General features: G+C 36.5%; 1 protein-coding gene across 3 annotated transcripts; it reads right to left on the bottom strand.

Annotated features, from left to right (window-relative positions):
* Nucleotides 1–24,864, bottom strand: LOC141566409 (DLA class II histocompatibility antigen, DR-1 beta chain-like). 3 transcript variants are annotated; one of them, XM_074310896.1, is made up of 6 exons: nt 24,691–24,864; nt 10,973–11,242; nt 2,071–2,352; nt 1,490–1,600; nt 1,009–1,031; nt 1–744 (listed from the first exon to the last, which is right to left on the bottom strand). In XM_074310896.1, the coding sequence occupies exons 1-6, from the start codon at nt 24,788–24,790 to the stop codon at nt 736–738; spliced, it is 795 nt and encodes a 264-aa protein (XP_074166997.1). In that variant the 5' UTR covers nt 24,791–24,864; the 3' UTR covers nt 1–735. The 3 variants fall into 3 exon arrangements, with proteins under 3 accessions (XP_074166997.1, XP_074166998.1, XP_074166999.1); XM_074310897.1 differs by lacking the exon at nt 1,009–1,031; XM_074310898.1 differs by lacking the exons at nt 1–744; nt 1,009–1,031 and having other exon boundaries at nt 1,514–1,600; nt 1,998–2,352.
* Nucleotides 24,865–26,268: the final 1,404 nt, after the last annotated feature.

Here is a 26,268-nt window from a genome sequence, read left to right as displayed (position 1 = left end):
TATTACTAAAACTTTAATTTGTTAAAAGTACGATGGAGGGGCAGCTAATTGGTGCAGTGGGTAGAGCACCATCCCTGAAGTCAGGAGCACCTGAGTTCAAATCTGTTCCTGGCTGTGTTATCCTAGGCAAGTCACTTAAGCCCAATTGCCTCAGAAAAAAATTACAATGGAGAGGGACATGATAGGCAATCAGAGGCTTCAACAGAACATCAAAGAACTGAACAGAAGTGATAGTTAGTAATCAGAGAGATGTATAATCAGAATGAGATGGACAGGGAAAGCTAAGGATTTCTGAGCAGATGCCTGGTAGGACCATTGGTTTTCATGTAATGTCAAAAAATGAACAAAAGGAACGTAGAATGAAAAGGTAAGGATGGATGTTAATCTTCATCTCTGGAGACATTTCACATTTTGATGGATTCTCCACATCCCAAGTGTTAAAAGTTTCCTCCTTCTCTTTTCCCCACACTTTGTCTCCATGTAAATCCTCAGTCTTCTAATTATTGGGATGAAGGATTGTGGGACAAAAGTGAAAAAAAAACCACTGGTAGAGAAGGAAAAGTGGATGGAGGGGGTCATTGGGAAAGGGCAAAAGAGTCCAAATGCAGGTACAGGCAAGAAACTATTCCAGGGAACCTCCTGGCAATCCAGAAACAAACAAGGAGTTTTCCAATGTGACAGGGAGGCTGACAGGGAAAGCAACAATTCCAAAGGGACACAGCTTCAGCGATCAGCTCAGGAGCCCTGCAGAGTATGAAAAACAGGCATATAAGAGTCTACAAGTGTGTAAAAACAGGCATATAAGAGTCTACAAGTGTGTAAAAACAGGCATATAAGAGTCTACAAGTGTGTAAAAACAGGCATATAAGAGTCTACAAGTGTGTATGAAGCCCCAGGCAGAATCACATCTTCCCAATAAGGATCCCCAATCTCTTCTTAGATTCAGGCCCCACAGGGTAGAAACTGTACCAATAAGAATCCAGATCCCACCTGTTAGAAAGATCTTACCTGATGGTTGTGAATCTGATTTCCTGGGAAAGGAAGGAAAATAGACATACACATATTTGTATATCTGAGTCATAGAAGCAAAGGGCACCAAGATTCTTAGCATTATGGGACAGGAGGCTCCTAACACTGCTTAGTCCAGTGCCAGCACTTAATTGATGCTGTATCCATCTATCTACAATTGTATGAGTGGATGGGGGGGGGAAGAGAAATCACAGAAAGTAGAGGTTAAAGACTAGAATCTGAGATCCTTCCATGACTGGTTTTATTAGCAAATAAGTCATTCCCTAAGAGTCTTGAACCCTGGAATCTGGCCCCTCACCACTTTCTCTAACTTCCTGGGGGGTAAAAGCATTAGCCAGGGTCAGATCAACCCTTCTTCTCTGACCTGAGATCAGATTTGTGACACAATCCAATATCCTCTCTACCTTGGAAAAGATCATAAAGAAGATGGGACTTCAGGGCTTTCCTCAGAGTTTCTCACCTTTCCGACTTCTCTGGTGGACAATGAGACCAACTCCAAAGAAGATCACACCCAGAACGATGCCCCCAACTCCACTCAGCATCTTTCTCTGGGCAGATTCAGTCTGAGCTTCTGAAAATAAAGGATCAAAGATCAAAATTTTCTCTCCCGTAGCCAGCCTCCCTGATAGGAGCCTGAGAAACTAAATCCTGTCTAAGAAAGGAAGCACCAAATGTGCAAAGGGCCTTTATAATTCAGAAAGTGAAAGCTTCTCAGGGGACACTGACATTCATCCATCATAATGCCCAGCTCCCCTCCCCCAGGGAAAAAGGCCTCTAGGGTGATCACAGGGTCCCAGAAGGAGACCAGCTCCCAAGGTTAGAGCCAAGGGGGAGCCTGACAAGGTTCTAAGTGTCCATAACTCTTAATTCTGCACTGCTATTAGGGGACTGTGATGGGGAAAGCAAGCATAACATCACATGGAGCTTATATTAGCTCAGGGAAGAAGAAAAAAGGACACAGAACATACACTGAGAGGACTCAGAGCTAGCTCCACATCTTGAGCAATATGAGCACTAGAGGATGAGGGAGCTCTATCTCACTCCAGTCCAAGAGGATGGGTCTCTGAAGGCTGGAGTGCTCCACTTGGCAGGTGTAGACATCTCCACTCTTGGGGATCATTTCCAGCATCACCTGTAACTGGTAAGTCCAGTCCCCATTGTTGATTAAGTCTGTGGACACCACCCCAGCTGTCTCTTCCTGCCCATTCAGGAACCACCGGACCTCGATGTTCCCAGGGTAGAAACCGCTGACAGAGCAGACAAGCAGGTTATGATATCTCAGGGGAGCCATCTTTGATGGATACACAATCACCTCAGGTTCAACTAGGAAGAAACAAGAAAGATCTTGGATAAAGAAGCCAGAGCAGGTCTTCCTAGTCCAACTCCAGGTTTAGGTCTCCTCTTATCCCAGGTAAACATTCAAGCTCCTGAGACTAGAAATCTGAGCCAGCAGGAAGTAGCCCTGGGAGTCCATGGTGCTGAATTATCACAGCCTTGGCTCCTCAGGTTTCAGTGATGTGACAAAAAATCAGCTGGCAAGTTTTCTTCTCGAAAAGAGATTCTTTGTAGTGCATTATTTCCAAAAAATAGATCATAGGTGTAAATAATAAACTAGTTTAAGAAAGATTTCCAGCTCAAATATTAAGAGATGCAATAAATCTACATAAGAAGTTTTGAATCAGGACACCTGTGGGGAACATTTAGGTGCAGGAAAAACCTGAGCATCCTGGCCCAAAGTCCATGAGCCCCAGGAAAAGCAGAAATATACGTGTCACTGGAGAAAGACAATGTCAGTGATGAGGCATCAGCTATGAGAGTCTATGTAGTCAGAGAAGGCTAGAAGGAAGAAGGGAGGGAGAAAATGTGGTGGAGATAGGAGAGAGCAGAACATAGGAAACTTGTGTTCAGCTTAATTTCAGGCATAAAGAATAGTTTTATTTCAGATTTTAAAGGGTTCACAATACCTGGGCATTCAGGATTTGATGAGTTTAATTTCATATTAACCATTTTGTTATTGTTCAGCCCTTTTTCTGTCATGTACAACTTTTTGTTATCCTATTTGGAGTTTTCTTGCAAAGATAATTTTGTCATTGCTGTTGGAAGTATGTCATTTCCTTCTCCAATTTATTTTATACTGAGGAAAATAAGATGAAGTGACTTTCCCAGGATCACACAGCTAGGAAGTTTCTGAGGTAGAGTTGAACTCAGGAAGATGAGCTTACCTGATTTCAGGCCTGGCACTTTTTCCACTGCATTACTTAGCCACTTATTAAGCATTTTAGCACTGTATAAATGTGAATTATTTATTGGTAATAGTTTGGGGGGTTTTCCTAATAAAATTTATCCCTGTTAGAATTAGAAGAGGTGAAAATATTCCAAGAATAAGGACTCAAAGAAAGATAATCCATGCTAGTATAAAAGTTTCTTCCCCCTTCCCTCTATCCCTATCCTCTTTCTCCCATATTCATTCTCCCCTTTCTTCCCTCCTCTTCTTTCATCCCTCCTTTTCACTTATCTCCAGTTTTTCTGCTCCTAATTCCTCTACATCATCTCTGATGCCTTTCTTTTGCTTCTTACATTTCCCTAACCCTTCTTCAGGCCATCCCTTTTTCTTTTTTCCCCACTTAATAGTATTTTAATTTTTTTTTCAATTACATGATAGTTTTCAAGATTCTTTTTTTTTTTGGTAAGATTTTGAGTTTCAACTTTTTTCTCCCCCCGTCCTCCCTTACCTCTCCTCTACCCAAGACAGAAATCAATTTGATATAAATTGTACACGTATAACTATTTTAAACTTATTTTTATATGATTCGTGTTGTGGAAAAAGAATAAGAACAAAAGGGAAAAACCACAAGAAAGGAAAAAAAAAGGTGAAAATAGTAGGCTTCTACCCGCACTCAATATCTTTCACTCAACTCTTTCTCGGTATGAGGATGACATTTCCATCATGTGTCAATTGGAATTGTCTTGAGAAGACAACAATCTTGTTGAGAAGAGCTTTATCACAGTTCATCATCATACAATCTTGCTGTTCTCCTGGTTCTGCTTACCATCACAAAGCATTTCAGGGTATTATGAAATATGCCTGCTGATCATTACTTATAAAACAAGAGTATTCTATTACATTCATATAACATAACCCATTCCATTCCCCATTCCCCAATAAATGGATATCCCCTCAATTTCCAATTCCTTTCCATCACAAAAGGAATCACTACAAACATTTTTGCACATGTGGGTCCTTTTTCCTCTTTTGTGATCTTTTTTGGATTACAGACCCAGTAGTGATATTGCTGATCAAAGGCTTTGAATAATTTTATAGTGTTTTTGGCATATTTCTAAATTGCTTTCCAGAATGACTGGATCAGTTAACAATTCAATCAACAATGCATCAGTGTCCCAGTTTTCCTACATCCATTCCAACATTCATCATTATCTTTTCTTGCCTGCTTATCCAACCTGATAAATATGAGGTAGTACCTCAGAGTTGTTTTAATTTGCATTTGTTTAATCAATAATGATTTAGAGCATTTTACTTTTTTTAAGTGATAGCTTTTTATTTTCAAAATATATGCCAAACTAGTTTATTTTTCAATATTCACTCTTTTTTGTTGTTGTTGAGACAGTTGGGGTTAAGTGACTTGCCCAGGGTCAGACAGTTAGGAAGTGTTAAGTGTTAAATGTCTGAGGACAGTTTCTCAGGAACATGAGCACAGAAATTTGACTTTTTATATTTCAAACCACTCTTGCATTTCAACAATAATGATGTCTACCCTGAGCTAAAACTCAGGTCCTCCTGACTTCAGGGCTGGTGCTCTATCCACTGTACCACTTAGCTGCCCCTCAACATTCACTGTTGTTGCAAAACCTTTTGCTCCAAATTTTTCTTCCTCCTTTTCCCTCCTCTCCTCCCCTAAACATCAAATAATTCAATATAGTTTAGTTAAACATGTGCAATTCTTCTAAATATATTTCCACATTTATCATGTAGACCATTTTTATATGACTATAGATGGTTTTAATTTCTTCTGAAAATTGTCTGTTCATATCCTTTGACTATCTGACCATTTGTCAATTAGGAATGACTTATATTCTTACAAATTTGATTCTTTTCTGTTATATTTAGAAATGAGGCCTTATAAGAAGCACTGATTATAAAAATTGATTCTCAGTTTTCTCCTTTTCTATTCTTGGCTACAATAGGTTTGTTCATTCAAAACTTTTTAATGTAACCAAAATTATCTATTTTGGATTTCAAAACATATTCTATTTCTTGTTTGAACATTAATTTCTCCCTTCCTTAGACTCTGATAGGCAAACTATTCCTTGCCCTCTTAATATGCTTAAAATCACATGTTATGTCTAGATCATGATGGCATTTTAACCTCATTTTGGTAAATGGTGCAAGATGTTGATCTATGCCTACTTTCTATTATACAATTTTCCAGTTTTCCCAGCAATTTTTGTCAAATTTTATATTTAATTGGGGATTTTTAATTGTTTTTTAGTTTTTTTTAGTTGTAAGCCCAATTCATTTATTTCTTCTTTCTCTATTTTATTCATGAAAACATTTAAAGATATAAATTATTTTCCTAAGAAGTGCTTTGGCAGCATCCCATTAGTTTTGGCATGTTGTCTCAGTATCATTCTCTTATATGAAATTGTTGATTGTTGTTTGACCCATTCATTCTTTAGGATAAGATTATTTAATTCCCATGTAGTTTTTAATCTGTCTTTCCATGGCCTATTATTGCATTATTTTTATTGCATCATGATGTTAAAATTGCATTTAATATTTCTGCATTTCTGCATTTGATTGTGAGATTTTTATGGCCCAATACATGATTAATTTTTGTGTAAGTGCCAAATATGCTGAGAAAAAGTATACTTGTTTCTTTCTCCATTCAGTTCTCTCCAGCATTCTATCCGTCTAACTTTTCTAAAATTCTATTCACTTCCTTAACTTCTTTCTTGTTTCTTTTTGGTTAGATTTTTTTCTAATTCTGGGAGGGGGAGATTGAGATACCCCACTGGTATAGTTTTGCTACCTATTTCTTCCTATAATTCACTTTACTTCTCTAAAAATTTGAATTCTTAGTTTGTATTTTAGTTTTGCTTTTACTTCATTATCTATGGTACATTTAAAGCCTTTTAGTTTCTTTTTTCTTTTCTTTCTTTCTTTCTTTCTTTTTTTTTTTTAACATTAGCTGAAGCATAATAGATTCTGTTCTAGCCTTTTACCTTTATTCTCTGTGTATTTCTCTGCTTCAAATGTGATTCTAATAAACAACATAATGCAGGATTCTAGTTTTGAATCCACTCTGCTATCCATTTCCATTTTATGAGAGAGTTCATCCCATTCACATTTGCCAGTCATGATTACCAGATGTGTATTTCCCTCCATCCTATTTTCTTCCCCCCCTTTTTTTTCTTTTTTCACCCTGTCCCTCCTTACATATTGTTTTGCTTCTCACCATACCTCCCTCAATCTGACCTCCCTTCTATTACTCCTTTACCCTTCTCTTTTCCTTTTCCCTTGTTGCTTCTGCCCTCCCTTCTAATCAGTCCCTCCCTTTTCTTTCCTTTTTCTCTTTCTACTTCCCTAACAGGAAATATAAATTTCTCTACCCTACTGAATGTGAATGTAATTCTCTCTTTGACCCAATTCTGAGGAGATTAAGCTTCAAACAATGCTACTCCCCTTCTCTCCCTCTATTGTAATGGGTCTCTTATGCCTCTTCATTTGATCTAATTTACCCAATTTTATTTAGCCTTTCATATTTTCCCAGTATAATCCTTTTTTTAGTCCTTAATATCTTTTTTTAAAATATATCATCATATCAGACTCAGCCTGTTTCCCCATTCTCTGTCTATACAAACCCTTTCTAAGTGTCCTAATAAAGATATAGTTCTCAGGTGTTACAAGCATCATCTTCTCATATAAATAATTTAACCTTTACATAACATGACTTTTTTGTTTTGTTTTGTTTTCTGTTTGCCTTTTCTTATGCTTCACTTGAGTTTTGTGTTTGAAAATCAGATTTTCTATTTAGTTCTTATCTTTTTATCAGAAATGATTCCCTATTTAAAGGAACTTCCATTTCATTCTCTGAAACATTATGGTCAGTTTTGCTGGATAAATGATTCTTGAATGTAATCCAAACTTTTTTGCCCTGTGGAATATCATATTCCAAACCCTCTGATTTTTTAATATAGAAGTTGCTAAATCCTGAGTAATTACAACAGTGGAATTTGATAGTTGACATTCAAATTGTTTCTTTCTGGCATCTTTGTAGTATATTCTCCTTGACTTTATAATGCTGGGATTTGACTATAATATTTCTTGGTGTTTTCCTTGTAGGAGTTCTTTCAGGAGTTGATAGATAGATTCTTTCAATTATCATTTTGCCCTCTGGTTCTATAGAAGTATTCTTTAATGATTTCTTGGAAGATGCTGGCCAAGCTCTTTGTTTTGATCATGGTTTTCAGGAAATACAGTAAATTTTATCTCTCCTGAATATGTTTTCTAGGTCAATTGTTTTTCCAATAAGATACTTTGCATTTTCTTCTATTTTTTCATTCTAGGTTTTTTTTGACTGATTTTTAAAAAAATTTTTTCTGTTTTTTTGTTGGTTATGCATGTACATTAATTTATTTATAAATCATGTTGGGAGAGAAAAATCAGAACAAAAAGGAAAAGCAATGAGAAAAAAAAACAGAAGAAAAAGAAAAAAAAAGTAAAAATAGTTTGTGTTGATTCTCCATAGTTATCTCTCTGGATGCAGAAGGTGTTTTCTGTCCAAAGTTTATTGGCATTGCCTTGGATCGCTGAATTACTGAGAAGAACCAAGTCTTTCACAGTTGACCATTGTACAATCTTACTGTTAAATGAGTACAATGTACTCCTGGTTCTACTTGTTTTGCTCAGCATCATTTCACATAAATCTTTCCAGACCTTTCTAAAATCAGCTCATTCATTATTTTTATAGAACAATAATATTCCATTACTTTCATATACCATAAGTTATTCAACCATATCCCAACTGATGGAGATTTACTCACTTTCTAATTCTTTACCACTGCAAAAAGAACTGCTACAAATATTTTTGCACATTTTCCCTCCTTTATTATTTCCTTTGGATACAGACCAAATAGTGGCATTGCTGAATCAAAGGATACTCACAGTTTCATAGCCCTTTGGGCATACTTCCAAATTTTTCTCCAGAATGGCTAGGTCATTTCATAGCTTCAACAATGAATTAGTACCCAGTTTTCCCATATCTCTTAGAACATTTGTCATTATCTTTTCCTGTCATTTTAGCCAATCTGAGAGGTGTAGGGTGGTATCTCAGAGTTGTTTTAATTTGCATTTTTCTAATCAATAGTATTTTAAAGCATTTTTCATATGACTAAAGAAGGCTTTAACTTCATAATCTGATAATTGCTTGTTCATATTCTTTGAACATTTATCAATTGGGGAATGACTTGTAGTCTTAAAAGTTTGACACATTTTGTTATATATTTTACTAGAATTTTTGTACTTTCCTTTTTTATCTTTAATTATACTTTTTTTTTTTTTTTTTTTTTTTTTTTTTTACCAGATATTTGCATGGGTAATTTTCCAGCATTGACAATTGCCAAACTTTTTGTTCCAATTTTTCTCCTCCTTCCCCCCTCACATGGCAGGTTGACCAATACATGTTAAATATGTTAAATCCCACTTGATCATAGTGTATTATCCTGCTAATAAATAGTTGTAATCTCTTTACTAATATTTTATTTAAAATTTTAGCATTGGTATTCATTAATGAGATTGATCTATAATTGTCTTTCTCTGATTTGGCTCTTTTTGGTTTAGGTATCAGTACCATATTTGAGTCATAGAAGGAATTTGGCATGATTGTTCTTTACCTATTTTTCAAAATAGTTTACATATTATCAGAATTAATTAAATTAATTAAACAATTAAATGTTTGGTAGAATTCATTTGTAAATCCATTTGGCCCTGGAGATTTTTTTCTTAGGTACTTCATTGGTGGCTTGTTCAATTTCTTTTTCTAAAATGGGGCTATAGAAGTAATTTATTTCTTCTTCTATTAATCTACACAATTATGTTTTTGGTAAAATTTCATCCATTTCAATTAGATTGTCAGACTTACTGGCATATCATTGGACAAAATAAATCCTAAATATTGTTTTAATTTCTTTTTTGTTGGTGGCAAGTTCATTCTTTTCATTTTTGATGCTGGTAATATTTTTCTAATTGGACAAACCAAAGGTTTATCTATTTTGTTGGGTTTTTTTCATAAAAGCAACTCTTAGTTTTATTAATTAGTTTAATCATTTTCTTAATTTCAATTTTATTAATCTCTCCTTTGAATTTCAGAATTTCTAATTTGTGTTTAATTGAGGGCTTTAAATTTGTTCTCTTTCTAGCTTTTTTAGTTGCACGCCCAATTTGTTGATCTTTCTCTACTTTATTCATATAACCATTTAGAGATTTTTGTTTTTAGAGATTTTTTGCTTTTCCAATGAGGCATGTGACATTTTTTTCTTTTTTTCCATCCTTTTTAGTTTTTTGATTTATTCTTAATGTTTCATGAGTTATTAGCTTTCAATTACCCAATTTTAGTTTTCAAGGTATGATTTTCTTCAGTTGGCCTTTCACTCTCCTTTCCCATTGGCTAATTTTAGTTCAATGACGTTGTTTTCTTCAGTTTTTGTCCTTGCTTTTCCAAACTGTTGACTTTTTCTTCCATACTTCTTGTTTCTTTTCCCAATTTTTCTTCTACTTCTCTTATTTGACCCTTAAAATTATCTTTGAGCTCTTCCAAGTGGGTTCTTTGGGCTTGAGACCAATTCATATTCCCCTTTAGAGTTTCACATGTGGCTAGTTTGTCTTCTTCTGAGTTGTTGCTTTGATCTTCCCTGTCACAAAAATAGTTTGCTATGGTCAAGGTTCTTTTTTGTTTCTTAGGCATTTCTCTCTCCCCCCCATTTCATGGCTTTTAAAGTTAAATTCTGCTTCTGGGGTATAGAGGGAAACCATCCTGATGTTCTTGTGTGGCTTTGAGCACAGGAGCCTCTGATGTTTGGCAACTTTCTCATTTCACTGAGTTAGCCCAACTTAGTTCTGCCTATTGTCTGTTTTCCTGGTCTGGCAATTTGTCTTCTGTGTTGCGGCTAGAGGCTCCACAACTGGTCTGCTATGGTAATGACCTGCTGTGCTAGGATAGCTGTGCTGTGGCTAAGACCCTCTCACTTGCTTACCTGAATGATATTTGTACTGAGTTGTACTTCCCTTTCACCCAAGTGAGATTGACCTTTTCTGTAATATTTCAAGCTATCTCTATCAGAAAAATTGTTTTACTCTGTCTCTTTGTAGATTCTGTTGCTCCAGAATCTGTTAGAGGCTTAATTTCAAGTTGTTTCCACAAGGAACTGGGGAAAACTCAGACATAACCCTGGCTTACTATGCCATCTTGGCTCCTCTTCCATTCCTCCTTCTTTCTCCTGCCATCAAAATCACTTTCCCCCATTCTTCTTTCTTCCTCTTTAACCTTCTTTGTCCTGAATCTCTCCCTACTCCCATCTCCTTTTCCTGCTCATTCCTTCTTAATTCCATCCCTTCCTCATCTCTCTCAATCCATCTTCTCCCACTATCTCTATACCTGGTCCTCCCTTGCTTCTGCCCTCCTCTGGGGACACCTATCCCTGCATCTGCTTCCCCTTCTTCTCTCTTTCCAACCTTCCTACTTCCCATCACAACTTCCTCCCTTCTCTCTTCTCCTTCTGTGCTCCCTTCCAGCCCCTTTTCTTCTCTTCCCTTCCTGCTCTGCCCTGTCCTCAAGATTCCTACCCTACTCTCACTCAATCCTTTCTCTCTTGATCTTTGCTGGGCTCTTCAGGTCCCTCCCTCCCTTCCCCAGAGACACATACTCACCACTCCTGGGCAACAAGAAGGGCTCAATAACCTGGTAGTTGTGTCTGCACAAAGTGTCCACCCGGGCCTGTAAGTCATCTAGAATCTCCTTACGGTTGTTCCAGTATTCAGCCTCTGGTCGGCCCAGCTCCATCACTGCAGCATACTTCCCCACGTTGCTGTCAAAGCGCACATATTCCTTCTGGTTGTACACGTGTCTCTCCACATACTGCACATGCTCCATCCCATTTACAAAGTAACACTCACACTTTGACTGTTTTGTGAAGTGCTCTGTGGGGGTAGGGCACATGGGGGGATGAGTTAGTTGTAATGGACAGACCTGCCCTTGAATCCATGACCAAAATGTAGACCTGACCAAAAAAACATGACCCACAATAATTTGTCCTTCCTGTATATGCTCAGATCTACTCCCTTTGAGGTCCAGAGAAAGAATGTTACTTTCCCAAAGTCTTACAACAAATCTAGCATGAAAAAAAAAAATAGAACCTGAACCTTCAGGTCCCAGGCAGGAACTGTCTGCCTGCTTTGTCATAGCTGCCTCTCATCTACACCAGTCTGCTGCAAACATTCTCAGGAAACTTTACCCAACAATCACCCTGACTCCTCCTCACTCACCTTGAACCCAATCTCTGATCCTTATCTATCCATGGCATCTTTGTTCCTTTCCAGTTCCTCTGTAGAAACCCAGGCAAGTGAAAGACTCTCATCACACTGATATAATCCTGAAGGTCACTGCCTTCTCTCCCTTTTGATTAGGAGGCAATAAATCAAATCAATATCACCCTCACTACTGAAAAAGGCATGGCAATATGCTGTGCTATGTTTGACTATGTTCATAATTTCTGTGACTGCTGGACCAGGCTCCCTCCCTCAATTACCCCTCCTAGGTATGTCTTATCCTCCTCCTCCTCTTCTTCTTCCTCTTCCTCCTCCCCCTTCTTTTAGAATAAAAGATCCTCTAGTCTACCTCTCAGACCTGTGGAAGAGGAAGGAATTTATGACCAAAGGAGAACTAGAGATCATTATTGATCACAAAATAGAAGATTTTGATTACATCAAATTAAAAAGCTTTTGTACAAACAAAACTAATGCAAACAAGATTAGAAGGGAAGTAACAAATTGGGAAAATATTTTTACAATTAAAGGTTCTGATAAAGGCCTCATTTCCAAAATATATAGAAAACTGACTCTAATTTATAAGAAATCAAACCATTCTCCAATTGATAAATGGTCAAAGGATACAAATAGACAATTTTCAGATGAGGAAATTAAAACTATATCCACTCGTATTAAAGAGTGCACCAAATCACTATTGATCAGAGAAATGCAAATTAAGACAACTCTGAAATACCACTACACACCTATCAGATTGGCTAAGATGACAGGAAAAGATAATGATGAATGTTGGAGGGGATGTGGGAAAACTGGGACACTGATGCATTGTTGGTGGAGTTGTGAAAGAATCAAGCCATTCTGGAGAGCAATTTGGAGCCCAAAAAGTTATCAAACTGTGCATACCCTTTGATCCAGCAGTGCTACTACTGGGCTTATATCCCAAAGAAATACTAAAGAAGGGAAAGGGACCTGTATGTACCAAAATGTTTGTGGCAGCTCTTTTTGTAGTGGCTAGAAACTGGAAAATGAATGGATGTCCATCGTTTGGAGAATGGTTGGGTAAATTATGGTATATGAACATTATGGAATATTATTGTTCTGTAAGAAATGAACAGCAGGATGAATACAGAGAGGTCTGGAAAGACTTGCATGAACTGATGCTGAGTGAAATGAGCAGAACCAGGAGATTACTATACACTTCAACAACAATACTGTATGAAGACATATTCTGATTGAAGTGGACATCTTCAACATAAAGAAGATCCAATTCACTTCCAGTTGATCAATGATGGAGAGAGACAACTACACCCAGAGAAGGAACACTAGGAATTGAATGTAAACTGTTTGCACTACTGTCTTTCTACCCAGGTTACTTATACCTTCGGAATCCAATTTTTACTGTGCAACAAGAAAATTTGATTTACACACATATATTGTATCTAGGTTATACTGTAACACATTTAATATGTATGGGATTGCCTGTCATCTAGGGGAGGGAGTGGAGGGAGGGAGGGGAAAATTTGGAAATTTGGAAAAATGAATACAAGGGATAATGTTGTAAAAAAAATTATTCATGCATATGTAATGTCAAAAAAATTATGATTATAAAATTAATTTAAAAAAGAATAAAAGATCCTCAAGGGCAAGGGATGACCCCTCTTTATATATAAACTAGCCTTTATCACAGTGCCTGAAACTTAATAGACATTTAATAATGCTTAATTAATTATTCTATCCCAGAAATGACAAAATAACTTAGAAAGTGTAAGTCTGACCACTTAACTCATCTCCTCAAGGAGCTGTAGTGGCTCCCTATGGACTGTTGGAGATATTCCAAAATGCTAATCTTGGCATTTAGAGCCCTCCCCAGTCTGATCTCAGTTTACCTTTCCAGCATCTCCTATTATTCCCTCATACACAATTTACCTTTTAGTCAAACTGGCCCACTTGGTACTCACCAAATTCGGTATTTCCTCTCTCACCACCACATATGTGAACAGCCTCTATACCTGACATGCTTTCTACCCCATCCCACTCCCAACTCATTGATTCCTTATTTCTTTTATACTTAACTGTATTTACTTCTTTGTATGTGGCTGTACTTTCCCAAAGAGAGTCAGCCAATCAACAAGTATTTATCAAGTGCTAACTATGTACCAGGCATCCTGCTAGATGTTGGGGATACAAATATAAAGAATATAACAATCCTCAGTTTTACTATTTATGTGAGAGTGGCAAGTGTCCATAGACATAAACAGTATGAATACAAATGAGTAGAAGATAGGGAGGGAGGGAAGATATTGGCATTTCAGGGGATCAAGAAAGACTTTGCTTGCAAAGTAGTGCTTGAGCTGGACCTTAAAAGAAGAGAAGACCCATGAGGCAGAGATAAGAAGGGAATCTATTCCAGGAATAGGAAATGGCCTAGGCTAAGAATCAAAAATGAAAGATGGGAGAGTAGTGTGTGAAGAAAGAGCCAGTTTGAGCAGATCACAGAGTACAGAAAGAGGAAGATTATCAGATAAAATAGAATTAGAGGAAGATTGTGAAGGAATAAACAGAGAAAGTTAGAATTGATCACAAAAGCAATAGGGACCTATTGTTGTATGGAGCTTGCAACCTCATCATAGAAGGCAAATTGCCAGCCTAGAAAAGCAGGCAGCAATAGGCAGGACTAGGTTGGGATACCTCAGCACAGTGAGAAAGTCATCAAATACCTGTAGCTCAATGTTAAAAGCCAGCAATAACATTCAAGAAGCTTGGGATGGCAGAGCTCAATTTTAAAAGCCATGAAATAACCCACCCATCCCCCTCCAAAAAAATGAGCAAGAAACTAAAAGGAACCTTGGCCATGAAAAACCACTATGGTGACAAGAAAGATCAAAACACCAAACTTAGAAAAGAACAAAATGTGAAGCCTCAAAGAGACATATGAATTGGTCTCAAGACCAAAAAAAACAAGCTTCTTAGAAGATCTCAAAAAGGATTTTAAAAGTCAAATAAAAGAGGTTAGAAGAAAAATTGGGAAAAGAAATTAAAAATATGCGAGAGAGAGAGTGAGAGAGAGAGAGAGAGAAAGAGAGTGAGAGAGAGAGAGAGAGAGAGAGAGAGAGAGAGAGAGAGAGAGAGAGAACCACTTGAAAAAGGACTAAGGAAAACAAATCCTTAAAAAAAGGAGTTAGTCAAATAGAAAAAGATATACAAAAGATAACTAAAAATACATACCTTAAAATCTAGAATTGGGAAAGAACATTTCTTCATATGACTGAAAATTAATTTCTTCATCTGAAAATTGTCTGTTCATATCCTTGGACCACTTATCAACTGAAGAATGGTTTGTAATCTTATAAATTTGAGTAAATTCTCTTTATGTTTTAGAAATGAGGTCTTTATCAAAATCCTTGGATGTAAAACATTTTCCCACTTTTCTGCACCCATTCTAATCTTGGCTGCATTGATTTTGTTTGTACAAAAAAATTTTAATTCAATATAATCAAAATTATTCATTCTGCATTATATAATGTTTTCTCTGGCCATAAATTCCTTCCTCTGAGATGGTAGATCTGAGAGGTATACTATCCCTTGTTTTCCTAATTTGCTTATAATATCATCCTTTATGTCTAAATCATGAGCCCATTTTGGCTCATGGTATAGGGTGTTAAATGTTGGTCAATGGCTAATTTTTGACATACTATTTTCAAATTTTCCAATTAATTTTTGCCAAATAGTGAGTTCTTATCCCAGAAGCTGGAATCTTTAGGTTTATCAAACAGTAAATTACTCTAGTCCTTAACTCTAGTCCTTGTGAACCTAATCTATTCCACAACTGACTCAATTTTTTTTTGTTGTTTGTTTGTTTGTTTGTTTGTTTGTTTTGCAGTACCAAATAGTCTGGTACAGCTAGGCCACCTTCATTAGCATTTTTTTCATTAATTCCCTTAAAATTCTTGACTTTTTGTTCTTCCAGATGAATTTTGTTATTATCTTTTCTAGCTCAGTAAAGGCCTTCCTGTGCTGAGCAGCACTGGGCCACATCTGTCCCCCACCTCACCACTCAATTGAGATAGACCTTTCCTGAAGTCCTTCCAAGACATCTTCTGCTGGAAATTTGTTACCCTCCAAGTATTTGTGGGTTTTGTCACTCCAAAATTATTCAGAGGCTTGATCTGGTGTTGATTCTGAGGGAATCCAGGAAGAACTCAGGCAAGGTCCTATCTGCTCTCTGCCATCTTGGTTCCTCCCCCATTCAAGGCAGAAATATTAAAGCATTTTATTCAGATCATGATGCAATAAAAAATTATATACCATAAAGGCCAAAGACTAAAAATTAATTTAAAACTAAATAATCTCATCCTAAAGAATAATGGGTCAAATAACAAATATTAGAAACAATCAACAATTTCATACAAGAGAATGAGATAATATACAAGAATATGAGGCAATATACTAAGACTTATGGAATGCAGTGAAAACAATCCTTAGTGAAAATTTCACATCTCTAAATGCTTCTCTAATAAAATAGAGATAGAGAAAAATCAATTTATTGAGCACACAACTAAAAAAGCTAGAAAAAGAACAAATTTAAAATCTCCTAATTAAATACCAGATTAGAAATTCTGAAAGTCAAAGGTGAGATTAATAAAATGGAAAGTAAAAACACTATTGAACTAATAAAATTAAAACCTGGATTTCTTTTTATTTTACTTTTTGTTCAGGCATTTGGGATTAAGTGACATGCCAAGGATCAGCCATCTAATAAGCATTAAGTGTCTGAGGTCAGATTAAGAGCTGTTTTTATTTGGAGGGGGGGAACCCAATACATAGAAGAAAAAAGAAGAAAATGAAATTATTATTATAAAAAACAAAAAGGGTGAATTCACTACCACTATAGAGTAAATAATAATGGTAATTAAGACTTATTTTGCCCAACTTTATGCTAATAAATCTGAGAATACAAGTGAAATGTATAGTTACAAAAATATAAATTGTCCAGATTAATATTAGAAGAAATAAAATACTAAAATAACCTCATTCTAGAAAAAGAAATGGAACAAGTCACAATGATTTATTTCCATAAATAAAAAATCATCCAAGGCCAGATGGAGTCACAAGTGAAGTCTACTGGAACAGCTAGATGGTATTGTGGATCAAGCACTGGCACTGGAATCAGGAAGACCTGAGTTCAAATCTGGCCTCAGAAACTTAACACTTCTTAGCTGTGTGACTATGGGCAAGTCACTTAACCTCAATTGCCTCTCAAAACAAATACACAAAAAAGTGAATTCTATTAAACTTGTATAAAAAGCAATTATTTCCAGTACTATACAAACTATTTGGGAAAAAATTTGGTAAAGGAGTCCTATCAAATCCTTTTTCTGATATAAATATAATGCTGATACCTAAACCAGGAAGGACAAAACAGAGTAAAAAAATTATAGATCATTCTCCTTATTAAATATTAATTCGAAAATTTTAAATAATATAGTAGTAAAGAGATTACAGCAATTTGTCACTAGGAAAACACACTATGAACACATGGAATTTATACCAGGAATGAAGAGCTAGTTTGATAATAGAAAAACTATCTGAGTAATGGATCCTATCAACAACAAAACTGACAGAAATCATATGATTATCTCAATAGATGCAGAAATTCTTTTGACAAAATACAGCACCTATTTCTATTTTTAAAAATAACAACTATAGAACATAGGAATAAATGGAATTTTCCTTAAAATATTAAGCAGAATCTATCTAAAACCATCAGCAAATATTATATGGGGATAAACTAGAAGCCTTCCCAATAAAATCAAGTGTGAAATAAGGATGCCTATTATCAACACAATTATTCAATATTGTACTATAAATGTTAGCTTTAGCAAGAAGAGTAGAAAAAGAAATTGAAATAGAAAGGCAATAAGGAAACAAAACTATCACACTTTGTAGATGATATGATGAAATTTCTAGAGAATTAACTAAAAAAACTACTTTAAAACATTAACAATTTTAACAAAGTTAAAAATCCACACACAACATTTCTCCCTCTCTCTATATATAGATATGTTTATCTATAATTATATATATATATAGAGATATAGAGAGATAGATAGATATGTATGTATGTATTACTATCAGCAAGAGATAGAAAGAAAAATTCTATTTAAAATAATTTTAGACAATATAAAATATTTGGGAGTCCATCTACCAAGACAAAGCCAGGAACTATATGAACTCAATTACAAAACATTTTTCACACAAATAAGGTCAAGTCTAAATAATTGGAAAATATCAATTGCTCAAGGATAGGCCAAGCTAACATAGTAAGAAAAATAATTCTACTTAAAAATAATCTACTTATATCAATCAAACTGTAAAAAATATTTATGAAGCTAGGAAAATAACATCAAAATTCATATGGAAGAACAAAAGATCAAGAATAGCAAAGCAAGTAATGAAAAAAATGCAAAGGTATATGGCCTAGCTATACCAGATCTAAAACTTTTATAAAGTGACAGTCATCAAAACTAGTTGGTAGTATCTAAGAAATACAGTGGATCAGTGGGCTACATTTAGTACCCAAGACACCGTAATTAATGATTGTAGTAAATATAAAGATTCTAACTTCTGGCATATGAACTCAATATTTGACATAAATTACTGAGAAAACTAGAAAATAGTACGGCGAAAACTAGGTATTGAACAATATCTCATACCACATACCAAGATAAAGCCAAGATGGCTATATGATTTAGATATAAATAGTAATACCATAAGCAAATTAAAAGAGCAATGAATAGTTTATTTGTCAGATCTATAGAGAAGGAAAGAATTTATGACCAAAGAGAAGATAGAGAACACTATGAAATGTAAAATGAATAATTCTGATTACATTAAATTTAAAAAGTTTTGAAGAAATAAGGCCAATGAAAACATGACTAGAAGGGAAGGAAGAAGCTAGGAAACAATTTTTTACAGTGAATATTTTTGATAAAGGTTTTATTTCTCAAATATATAGGGAACTGAGTTAAATATATAAGAGTACAACTCATTCCCCAATTGATAAATGATCAAAGGATATGAACAAGCAGTTTCCAGATGAAGAAAATAAAGCCATATATAAGCATGTTTTTTTTTAATTCTCTACATCACAATGAAGTATAGAAATATAAATTAAAACAACTCTAAAGTGCCATTGATAACCTATCAGATTGGCAAACATTACAGAAAATGAAAATGATAAGCATTGGAGAGGATGTGGAAAAATTGAAATAATTTATTCATTCTGAAGAGCAATTTAGAACTATGCCCAAAGGGCTATAAAACAATGCATACCCTTTGAACCAGCAAAATTATCATTAGGTCTGTATCCTAAATACATCATTAAAAATGGAAAAGGACTGACATGTACAAAAATGTTTATAAAAACTCTCTTTGAGGTGGCAAAGAATTGGAAATTGAGGAGATACCCATCAATTGGGGAATGGTTGAATATGAATGTAATGGAATAATATTATTCTATGAGAAATGAGAATATGATTCTATGAGAAATGAGCAGGCTGACATCAGAAAAGCCTCAAAAAACTTACATGAAGTCATTCTGCATGAAAGGAGCCCAACCGGGTGAACACTATGCAGTTTTGCTTGGCTGTTCAGGTACTTAATAGGGGAAAGGTTTTTTTTTTGTTTTTTTTTTTAATCAATTTGAGATAGAGAGTTATAAGTTGGGGAGGGAGAAAAGATGAATTTTTGCTGATTGAAAATGTTTTTAACAGTATGAAATTTTTTTGTTCAACCACAAAATGTGTGTCCTTGAACTATAATAAGTGATGAAAGGAATGGATCCAGTAAAAGCCAAGAAACACTATTGAACTAATGCAAAGAGAAGGGAGACCAATTTCCACAACGTCAACAATAATTTGAAAGAAACAGTCTTGAAAACCTTAAGAGCTCAGGTCAAAGCAATATCCCTTCAAGGCTCCAAGAGACACAGGCTTCAGTGCTTCCCATCTCTTAGCAAAGAGGTGATGGCCTCAAGTCAGAGAATGAGGTACATGTTTCAGTCATAGCCCAAAGACACAGGAATTCTAGTTGTAAAGATGAAGAAGTGTTTTTTGTTTGTTTGTTTGTTTGTTTTGTTTTGTTTTATTTTTTGAGGCTGGGGTTAAGTGACTTGCCCAGGGTCACACAGCTAGGAAGTGTTAAGTGTCTGAGACCAGATTTGAACTCGGTCCTCCTGAATTCAAGGCTGGTGCTCTATCCACTGCGCCACCTAGCTACCCCTGAAGAAGTGTTTGGTTCAAGTCTGTGTGACTGACAGGGAATGATAGTGATATCAAAAAAAGCAAGAAAAGAGCATCAATGAAACTTTAAAAAAAAAAAAAAAACACAACAAAATTCAAAAAGGGATAGAAACAAGCCAAATAGCCCTCTCATATTTAATTTAGCATACACTTCATAAAACCAAACAGCCTGGAAGAAGAACTCATAGTTTTATCTCTGGTCATTTTTTTCTGGGTTAGAAGTTCTCTTAAAACTAATTAAGACAACTTTGAAGTACCACTTCACATCTCTCAGATTGGCTAAGATGGCCAGAAAAGATGATAATAAATGTTGGAAAGGATGTGGGAAAATCAGGACACTAATGCATTGTGCATACCCTTTGATCCAGCAGTATCACTACTGGGTCTGTATCCCAAAAAGAACATAAATGAGGGGAAAAGATAAAATGTGTGCAAAAATATTTGTAGCAGCCTTGTTTGTAGTAGCAAGGAACTGGAAATTGAATGGATACCCATCAGTTGGGTAATAGCTGAATAAGTTATAGTGTATGAATGTAATAGAATATTATTGTTCTATAAGAAAGGCTGAGCAGGCTGGTTTCAGAAAAACCTGTAAAGACATACATGAACTGATGCTAAGTGAAGTGAGCAGAACTGAGGTACATAATGATGATTAATTATGATGGACTTGGCTCTTCTCAATGAGGAGGTGATTCAAAGCGGTTCCAATGGACTTTGGATGGAAAGTACCATCCACACACAGAGAAAGAACTATAGAGACTGAATGTGGATCAAAACAAAATATGTTCACCTTTTTTGTTGTTTATTTGCTTGATTTTTTTTCATTTCTACTATTTTTTTCCTTTTGTTCTGATTTTTTTTTTGCACAACATGATGAATATAGAATTATGTTTAGAAGAATTGCTTATGTTTAACCTATATCAGAATGCTTGCTGTCTTAGGGAGAGGAGAGAGGGAAGAAAGGGAAAATTTGAAAGACAAGGTTTTGCATAGGTGAATATTGAAAACTATCTTTGCATGTATTTGGAGAAAATAAAATATGATTAAAATAAAAAATGCAAAAAATAAAGTTTTCTTGCAGGAAGTGATCACAAGCTGAACCTTTAAGGGAGACTGAGCTCCTCAGAGATAAGAGTTGAGGAGATGAGGGGGTCTGATACATTACTTTGTGGGAGAGGAGAGAAAATGCACCAATTTTAAAATAATCTGTGGTCCCTCCACTTACCATCTTCCACAAATTCTATAATCTCCAACTCAAGCCTTTGTCACCACATTTGACATTGATGGCCACTTCCTTGAAATCCTCCTCTCCCTGGCCATCTGTGACACCTCCACCTCTTCACTTTTTTCTTAGCAGCAACTATTACTTACCTTTCTCCCAAGCTGACTCTTCTTCCTCTTCTCAATCTGAACATATCCGTGACCCAAAGTCACCACCCTTTATTCTCCTTTCCATATACTTTGCCTCAGACAACATTTCATTCCTACCCTTTCATTTCTCCCTCTCTATAGATGCCTTCCAAATCCTGATTTTGGTCCATCCTTTCTCATAGTCTCATTTCCTACATTTGCAGTTCCCTGCCAAACATCTGCACCTGGATGTTCCCAAGCACCTCAATTTAAAGATGTAAAAGACAATATCTTATTGCTGATATAAAATCTTCCTTCTAACTTCCTGGTTTCTATTAGTGGCACCACCATTCTTCCTTTCACCAGCTCTGAAAACTTGGAGTATCTTTCTTTCCCTTACCTCCCACAAACAAATCAGAAAATCTTACTGATTCTTTCTGTCCAGTGTCTCCTCTCTGGTCCAGCTTTTCTAATCATACTATGACCACCCAACTTAAACCTTTTAATCTTCAAATAGCCTCACCCACATCAATAAAGCAGCTTACAATACTCTACATTATCTTGAGTCACTAATTTTGAAGCCTCAGTTTCCTTATCTGTAAAATGAGAGGTTGGCCTAAATGATTTCAAAAGGTACAAATGCTGGGATCCACAGCTAAGATTCCTTCAGAAGAGAAAGGGATTGGGGAAAAGGGAGAAACCTTGGCTTCAGATATTAGGGTACAAAATGATACCAATGTGATCACCAATTCAAATAAATCAGAAGAGGACTGGGCCCCTTGGAAGGACCTCAAATGTTTTTAGCTTCCTGGTTTCTTATATATTTGCCTGTCTTCTTGGTTAATTCAGGTACTATATATAAAACTTTTTGCCAAACCAGAGGCCAGTCATAATGATTCATACTTGATGGTCTCTGTGGTTTAAAATCTTCTCCTCTCCAAAGGACCCTGCTCACCCAATGATGCTGCATTGCTGTTTAGATAGAGCAACTTCTTTAGCTTAGAAATCAAGGACTTCTCCACTTTTGCTCCCATTTCCCTATCTAGCCTTCTTTTCCACTTTTGCCTACATGAAGCCTCAGCTGGAGTCAAAGTCTACTGACAACCACTTAGTTCTTCCTTGTGCTTGCTCATTTCTGTGGTTATTCTTCCACTGATATGGATCTTCTTCCTATCTTTGGGGAGGTATTATCATCTCCTCAGTGACTTAAACTTACAATCTTATTTGTTGCCCTCACTCTCATCAGCCATATTGAATCTGTTGCCAATATTTGGTCATTTTTACCTTTGTAGCATCTTGAATGTAATGCTTTTCCCCACCAATGGCTCCTTATCATCTCTAGCAACAAATTTAAAAATTCTATTTGACCTTCAAAGTCCTCCGTACATTGGCTCCCACTACCTTTTCAGTCTCCTTCTCCCTGACTTCTCCCCTCCTATCTCATATACTCTGGGATCCACTAACACTGACTTTCCTGCAATCTATCCTACTAGTCACTGCATCTCTCAGGTCTGGGCATTGCTTCCTTTTGTTCCCCACATCTGGAACTCTCTCCTTCTTCATCCTTGACTCTTGGCTTTATATTAAAATATACATATGACACATATTAAGTGCTTAATAATAGTTTGACCAAACTTCTGCCTGGAAAGCTACTTAAAAGTAGTGTACACTACTTTGTCCACATGGAGGCAGTAGCTACTCAGTGTACCCATGGATGGCACCAGGATGTTCTGGAGTTGTCATATGGATTAAATACTCATAACCCTGCTATAACTGAAAGATTCCACTCTCCTTACGTTTCCCTAATTCAGACCCTGGCAAACTGTCTCTAGAAGACCCCTTCTCTCTTGCCTAACCATGAAGAATGGTTGTAACACATGACATACTATCCCACAGGAGGCACTGCAGGTGACAAAGCTTAAGGGTGATTCAGATTTCTGGGAGATGGCTCTAGAGCAAATCAGAACCCTAAAGAGGCTATGACTGGTACTGTCAGGTGCCAGACCAGACAGCAGAGGATTATAATATAGATTGTGCCAGATGGCCTATTCTTTGCTCCATTACAAAGTTACATTCTGAAAGAGGATTGTGTCCCATCGCATAGGGACACAATCCTCCTGCCCAGGAAAAAGGATCTCATATTCCTTTTGTGTATTGGTAGAGGGCCCTTAATCCAGAATGGGGCTTCAGGGAGAGCAGCAGCAGTATAGAGGGCCAAGTTGAGACACTGAAAGATGGAGGAAGGGTACAGTCAGAAAGCACAAGACCTGCCTGAGGGGAATGGGCTATTGGGCCCCATTGAGCATATGCCTTTTTTTTTCATTTCATTAACAAGGGATCATGAAGAGAGAAGAAAAGACAGCCTAGAACAAATCGATCCCTTTGGCCTCTATAGCCCAATGTCTGCTTCTAGCCTGCCTTCAAGGAATGGATGGGGATACTTTCCCCTACTCCACCATGACATTATTTATGAAAACCAAGTATGGTCCCAAACTCCAGCTTCACTTATGTCCTCAAAATTATACCTGGGGAATTAAATTAGAAAGTCTACCCCTTCTTCCCACAATAACAGAACTTGAAAATTTTCCAGCAGATTGGGCAGATTCTATGAAATTGAAAAAAGCAAGACATAAAAATTTAGATGGTGGTGGGAGATATTGGCAGCTCTGACTATGTCACCTCCTAATCAAAAATCTCCAGTGATTCTCTCTCTCACCTCCAGGATCAAATACTAAATCTTCTGCTTGGCCTTAAAGACCCCTCATAATCTGCTCCTTCCCACCTTTAGCCTTCTTATACTTCATATTCCCAAGGCTGGAGCCTGCTCTCCTGTGATACCAGTCTTCTTATTCTTCCACCCTTAAATTTATCCTCTCCTCATTGTGAGCACTCTATCTGCTTTCTTGCTCAGAACATTTTTCCTTCTCACCTCTACCTGCTACTTTCCCAGGTGAACTTCAAATATCAGCTCAAATTCCACATTTCCTTCCTTTCCTGACCCCCCTTGATGTTAGTACCTTCCTTCTGCTGATTATGTCCCAGTCATCCTGTTTATATCTTGTTTCTACAAAGTTGTTTGTACGCTGACTCCCTCATTATATTGATCTCTTGAGAACAAGTAGCATTTTTTTTGTTTTCTTTCTAGCCTTAGCATTAGCACATTGCCTGTCAGTTAATAGGTATTTGGTAACATTATTGATAAACTGATTGGAGACTTCACTTATTGGGAAAAGTCTAAGGGAGGGGGTTATAGGAGGGAGAGTTTAAGAAGTCTCTGGACCCTGAGGATATGGGGGAGATGAAGCAAGGGCCAAAGGAAGAGTTTGTTGGGAGGGGAGTTTCCCCTACTGCCCATCCTGTCCCAAGTGCTTCCTTTGGTCTGGGCCTAAAGAAAAGAGTGTTCCCCTTGGGTCCCCATCTGGGCTCCTTGGGAAGCTGTTGCTCTGTACTTACTTGGTGTGTTTCTGCCTGTAACTACTTGGGGATTCAGCAACAGCAGAGTCACAGCCAGAACTTCTATCCAGATGCCCTTGGGGAACAAGACACACACCATCCTGGAGACAAGATGAGGCTCAGGTATCCTGAGAAATGTAACAGTCAGGATGGGCTTTGCTTCATGGGAACTCCTCCCCCTACTTCTCCCAGACTAAGAATGTGCAGACTCTCTTGTCTGCCCAAAGATTGAGCAATCTCAGAGATGATAGAACCAGTTAGCACTAGGGATGAAGTGCATCATTAGCTACCAGGCAGATGTTCCTTTTAAAGATCTCTTCTAGGCTTAAATGATTTTCTAGTGGAAAAAATCACCAAAATCATAGAATTTCAGGGAAGGAAGATGCCCCAAAGGTCATCTCTTGACCATGTCATTACAAGGAAGGGGTAGGTTATGAAGGGCCTTGAAGGTCAAGCAGAAGATTTTGTATTTGATCCTGGAGGTGGGAGGGAGTCACTGGAGATTGTTGATTAGGGAATGACATGATCAGAGCAGCCAATATCTCTCACCATCATCTAAATTTTTATGTCTTGCTTTCTTCACTTTCATAGAATCTGCCCAAGCTGCTGGAAAGATTTCAGTTTGGCTGTTATTGTAGGAGGAAGGGGTAGGCTTTCCTGGATTAATTTCCCAATCATTATTTTTTTGTTCTCTACTGTGCACTTTTTAAACTTTATTCTTTATATGCCTTTTCATTCTTCCTATCTTCCCCAAGCAGGCTATACTTAAAGCACAGACATAATTAATAGATATATACACATAAATGCACATACACACATGTATACATATACATTCACACTCTTCTGCAGACCCACACACATATACAAATATATATATACACACATACATAGAGCTATATATATACATATTTATATCTTTCTATATATGTAGATATATATCCAGACATTTAGTCAGTCATATGAAAACATGAATCTAAAATAATATTAGTATGGCTGATATGTAATGTAGATTTCTCCCTTGATTGAATCTTTAAGTTTGACTTTGTCTAAGATCTATGATTACTAACTGTACCTTTTTTCCCTAAAATACTCAACTCCTAATCCTTATTGTAGTGTTTGTATATATCTCTTCTTTTCTATCTCTACTAATGCTTCTATTTTTATTCTGTTCATTAACTTGCTTTGTTATTACTTAACTTCCCCCTAACCCATGGATCCCTCCCTTCCCACTTTTTGCTTCCTCCTCTGCCCATCCCCTTCTCTCTGGTTTCTTTATAAATTTTGGAAGGCTGTGCCCTTCATGATATATATGTTGTGTTGCCTATTTATCTGGATGTGAGTAGATTTTCAGAACTGCAAAGTCCTCCTTGCTCCTCAAAAGCCTCTGTGTGTATTCTTTCTCTGCACTTCATTTGTATAAATAGCTCTTTTGAGTTACCCAATTATTGATGTCAGTCTTAAACATATGCTATATATTTCCATGTAAAAAACAAATAATCTGTTCATGTGAAGTTCCTTGAAATTAAGCTTAGATATTGGTTCATATGCATTAAAATTTCTCTTGAATTTAGTTGAAAG

This window comes from Sminthopsis crassicaudata, chromosome 4 (genome assembly GCF_048593235.1).
Source record: "Sminthopsis crassicaudata isolate SCR6 chromosome 4, ASM4859323v1, whole genome shotgun sequence".
NCBI classification, from domain to species: Eukaryota; Metazoa; Chordata; class Mammalia; order Dasyuromorphia; family Dasyuridae; genus Sminthopsis; species Sminthopsis crassicaudata.
This window is presented reverse-complemented; position numbering and strand designations above follow the sequence as displayed.

What these genes read in the sequence shown, in the direction of transcription:
- LOC141566409 (XM_074310896.1), bottom strand. Translation starts at nt 24,790, where the DNA reads ATGGTGTGTGTCTTGTTCCCCAAGGGCATCTGGATAGAAGTTCTGGCT. An exon ending in TACAGGCAGAAACACACCAA is followed by an intron (nt 11,243 to 24,690) that starts GTAAGTACAGAG and finishes CTACCCCCACAG; the next exon opens with AGCACTTCACAAAACAGTCA. An exon ending in CCACCAGAGAAGTCGGAAAG is followed by an intron (nt 1,032 to 1,489) that starts GTGAGAAACTCT and finishes TTCCTTTCCCAG; the next exon opens with GAAATCAGATTCACAACCAT.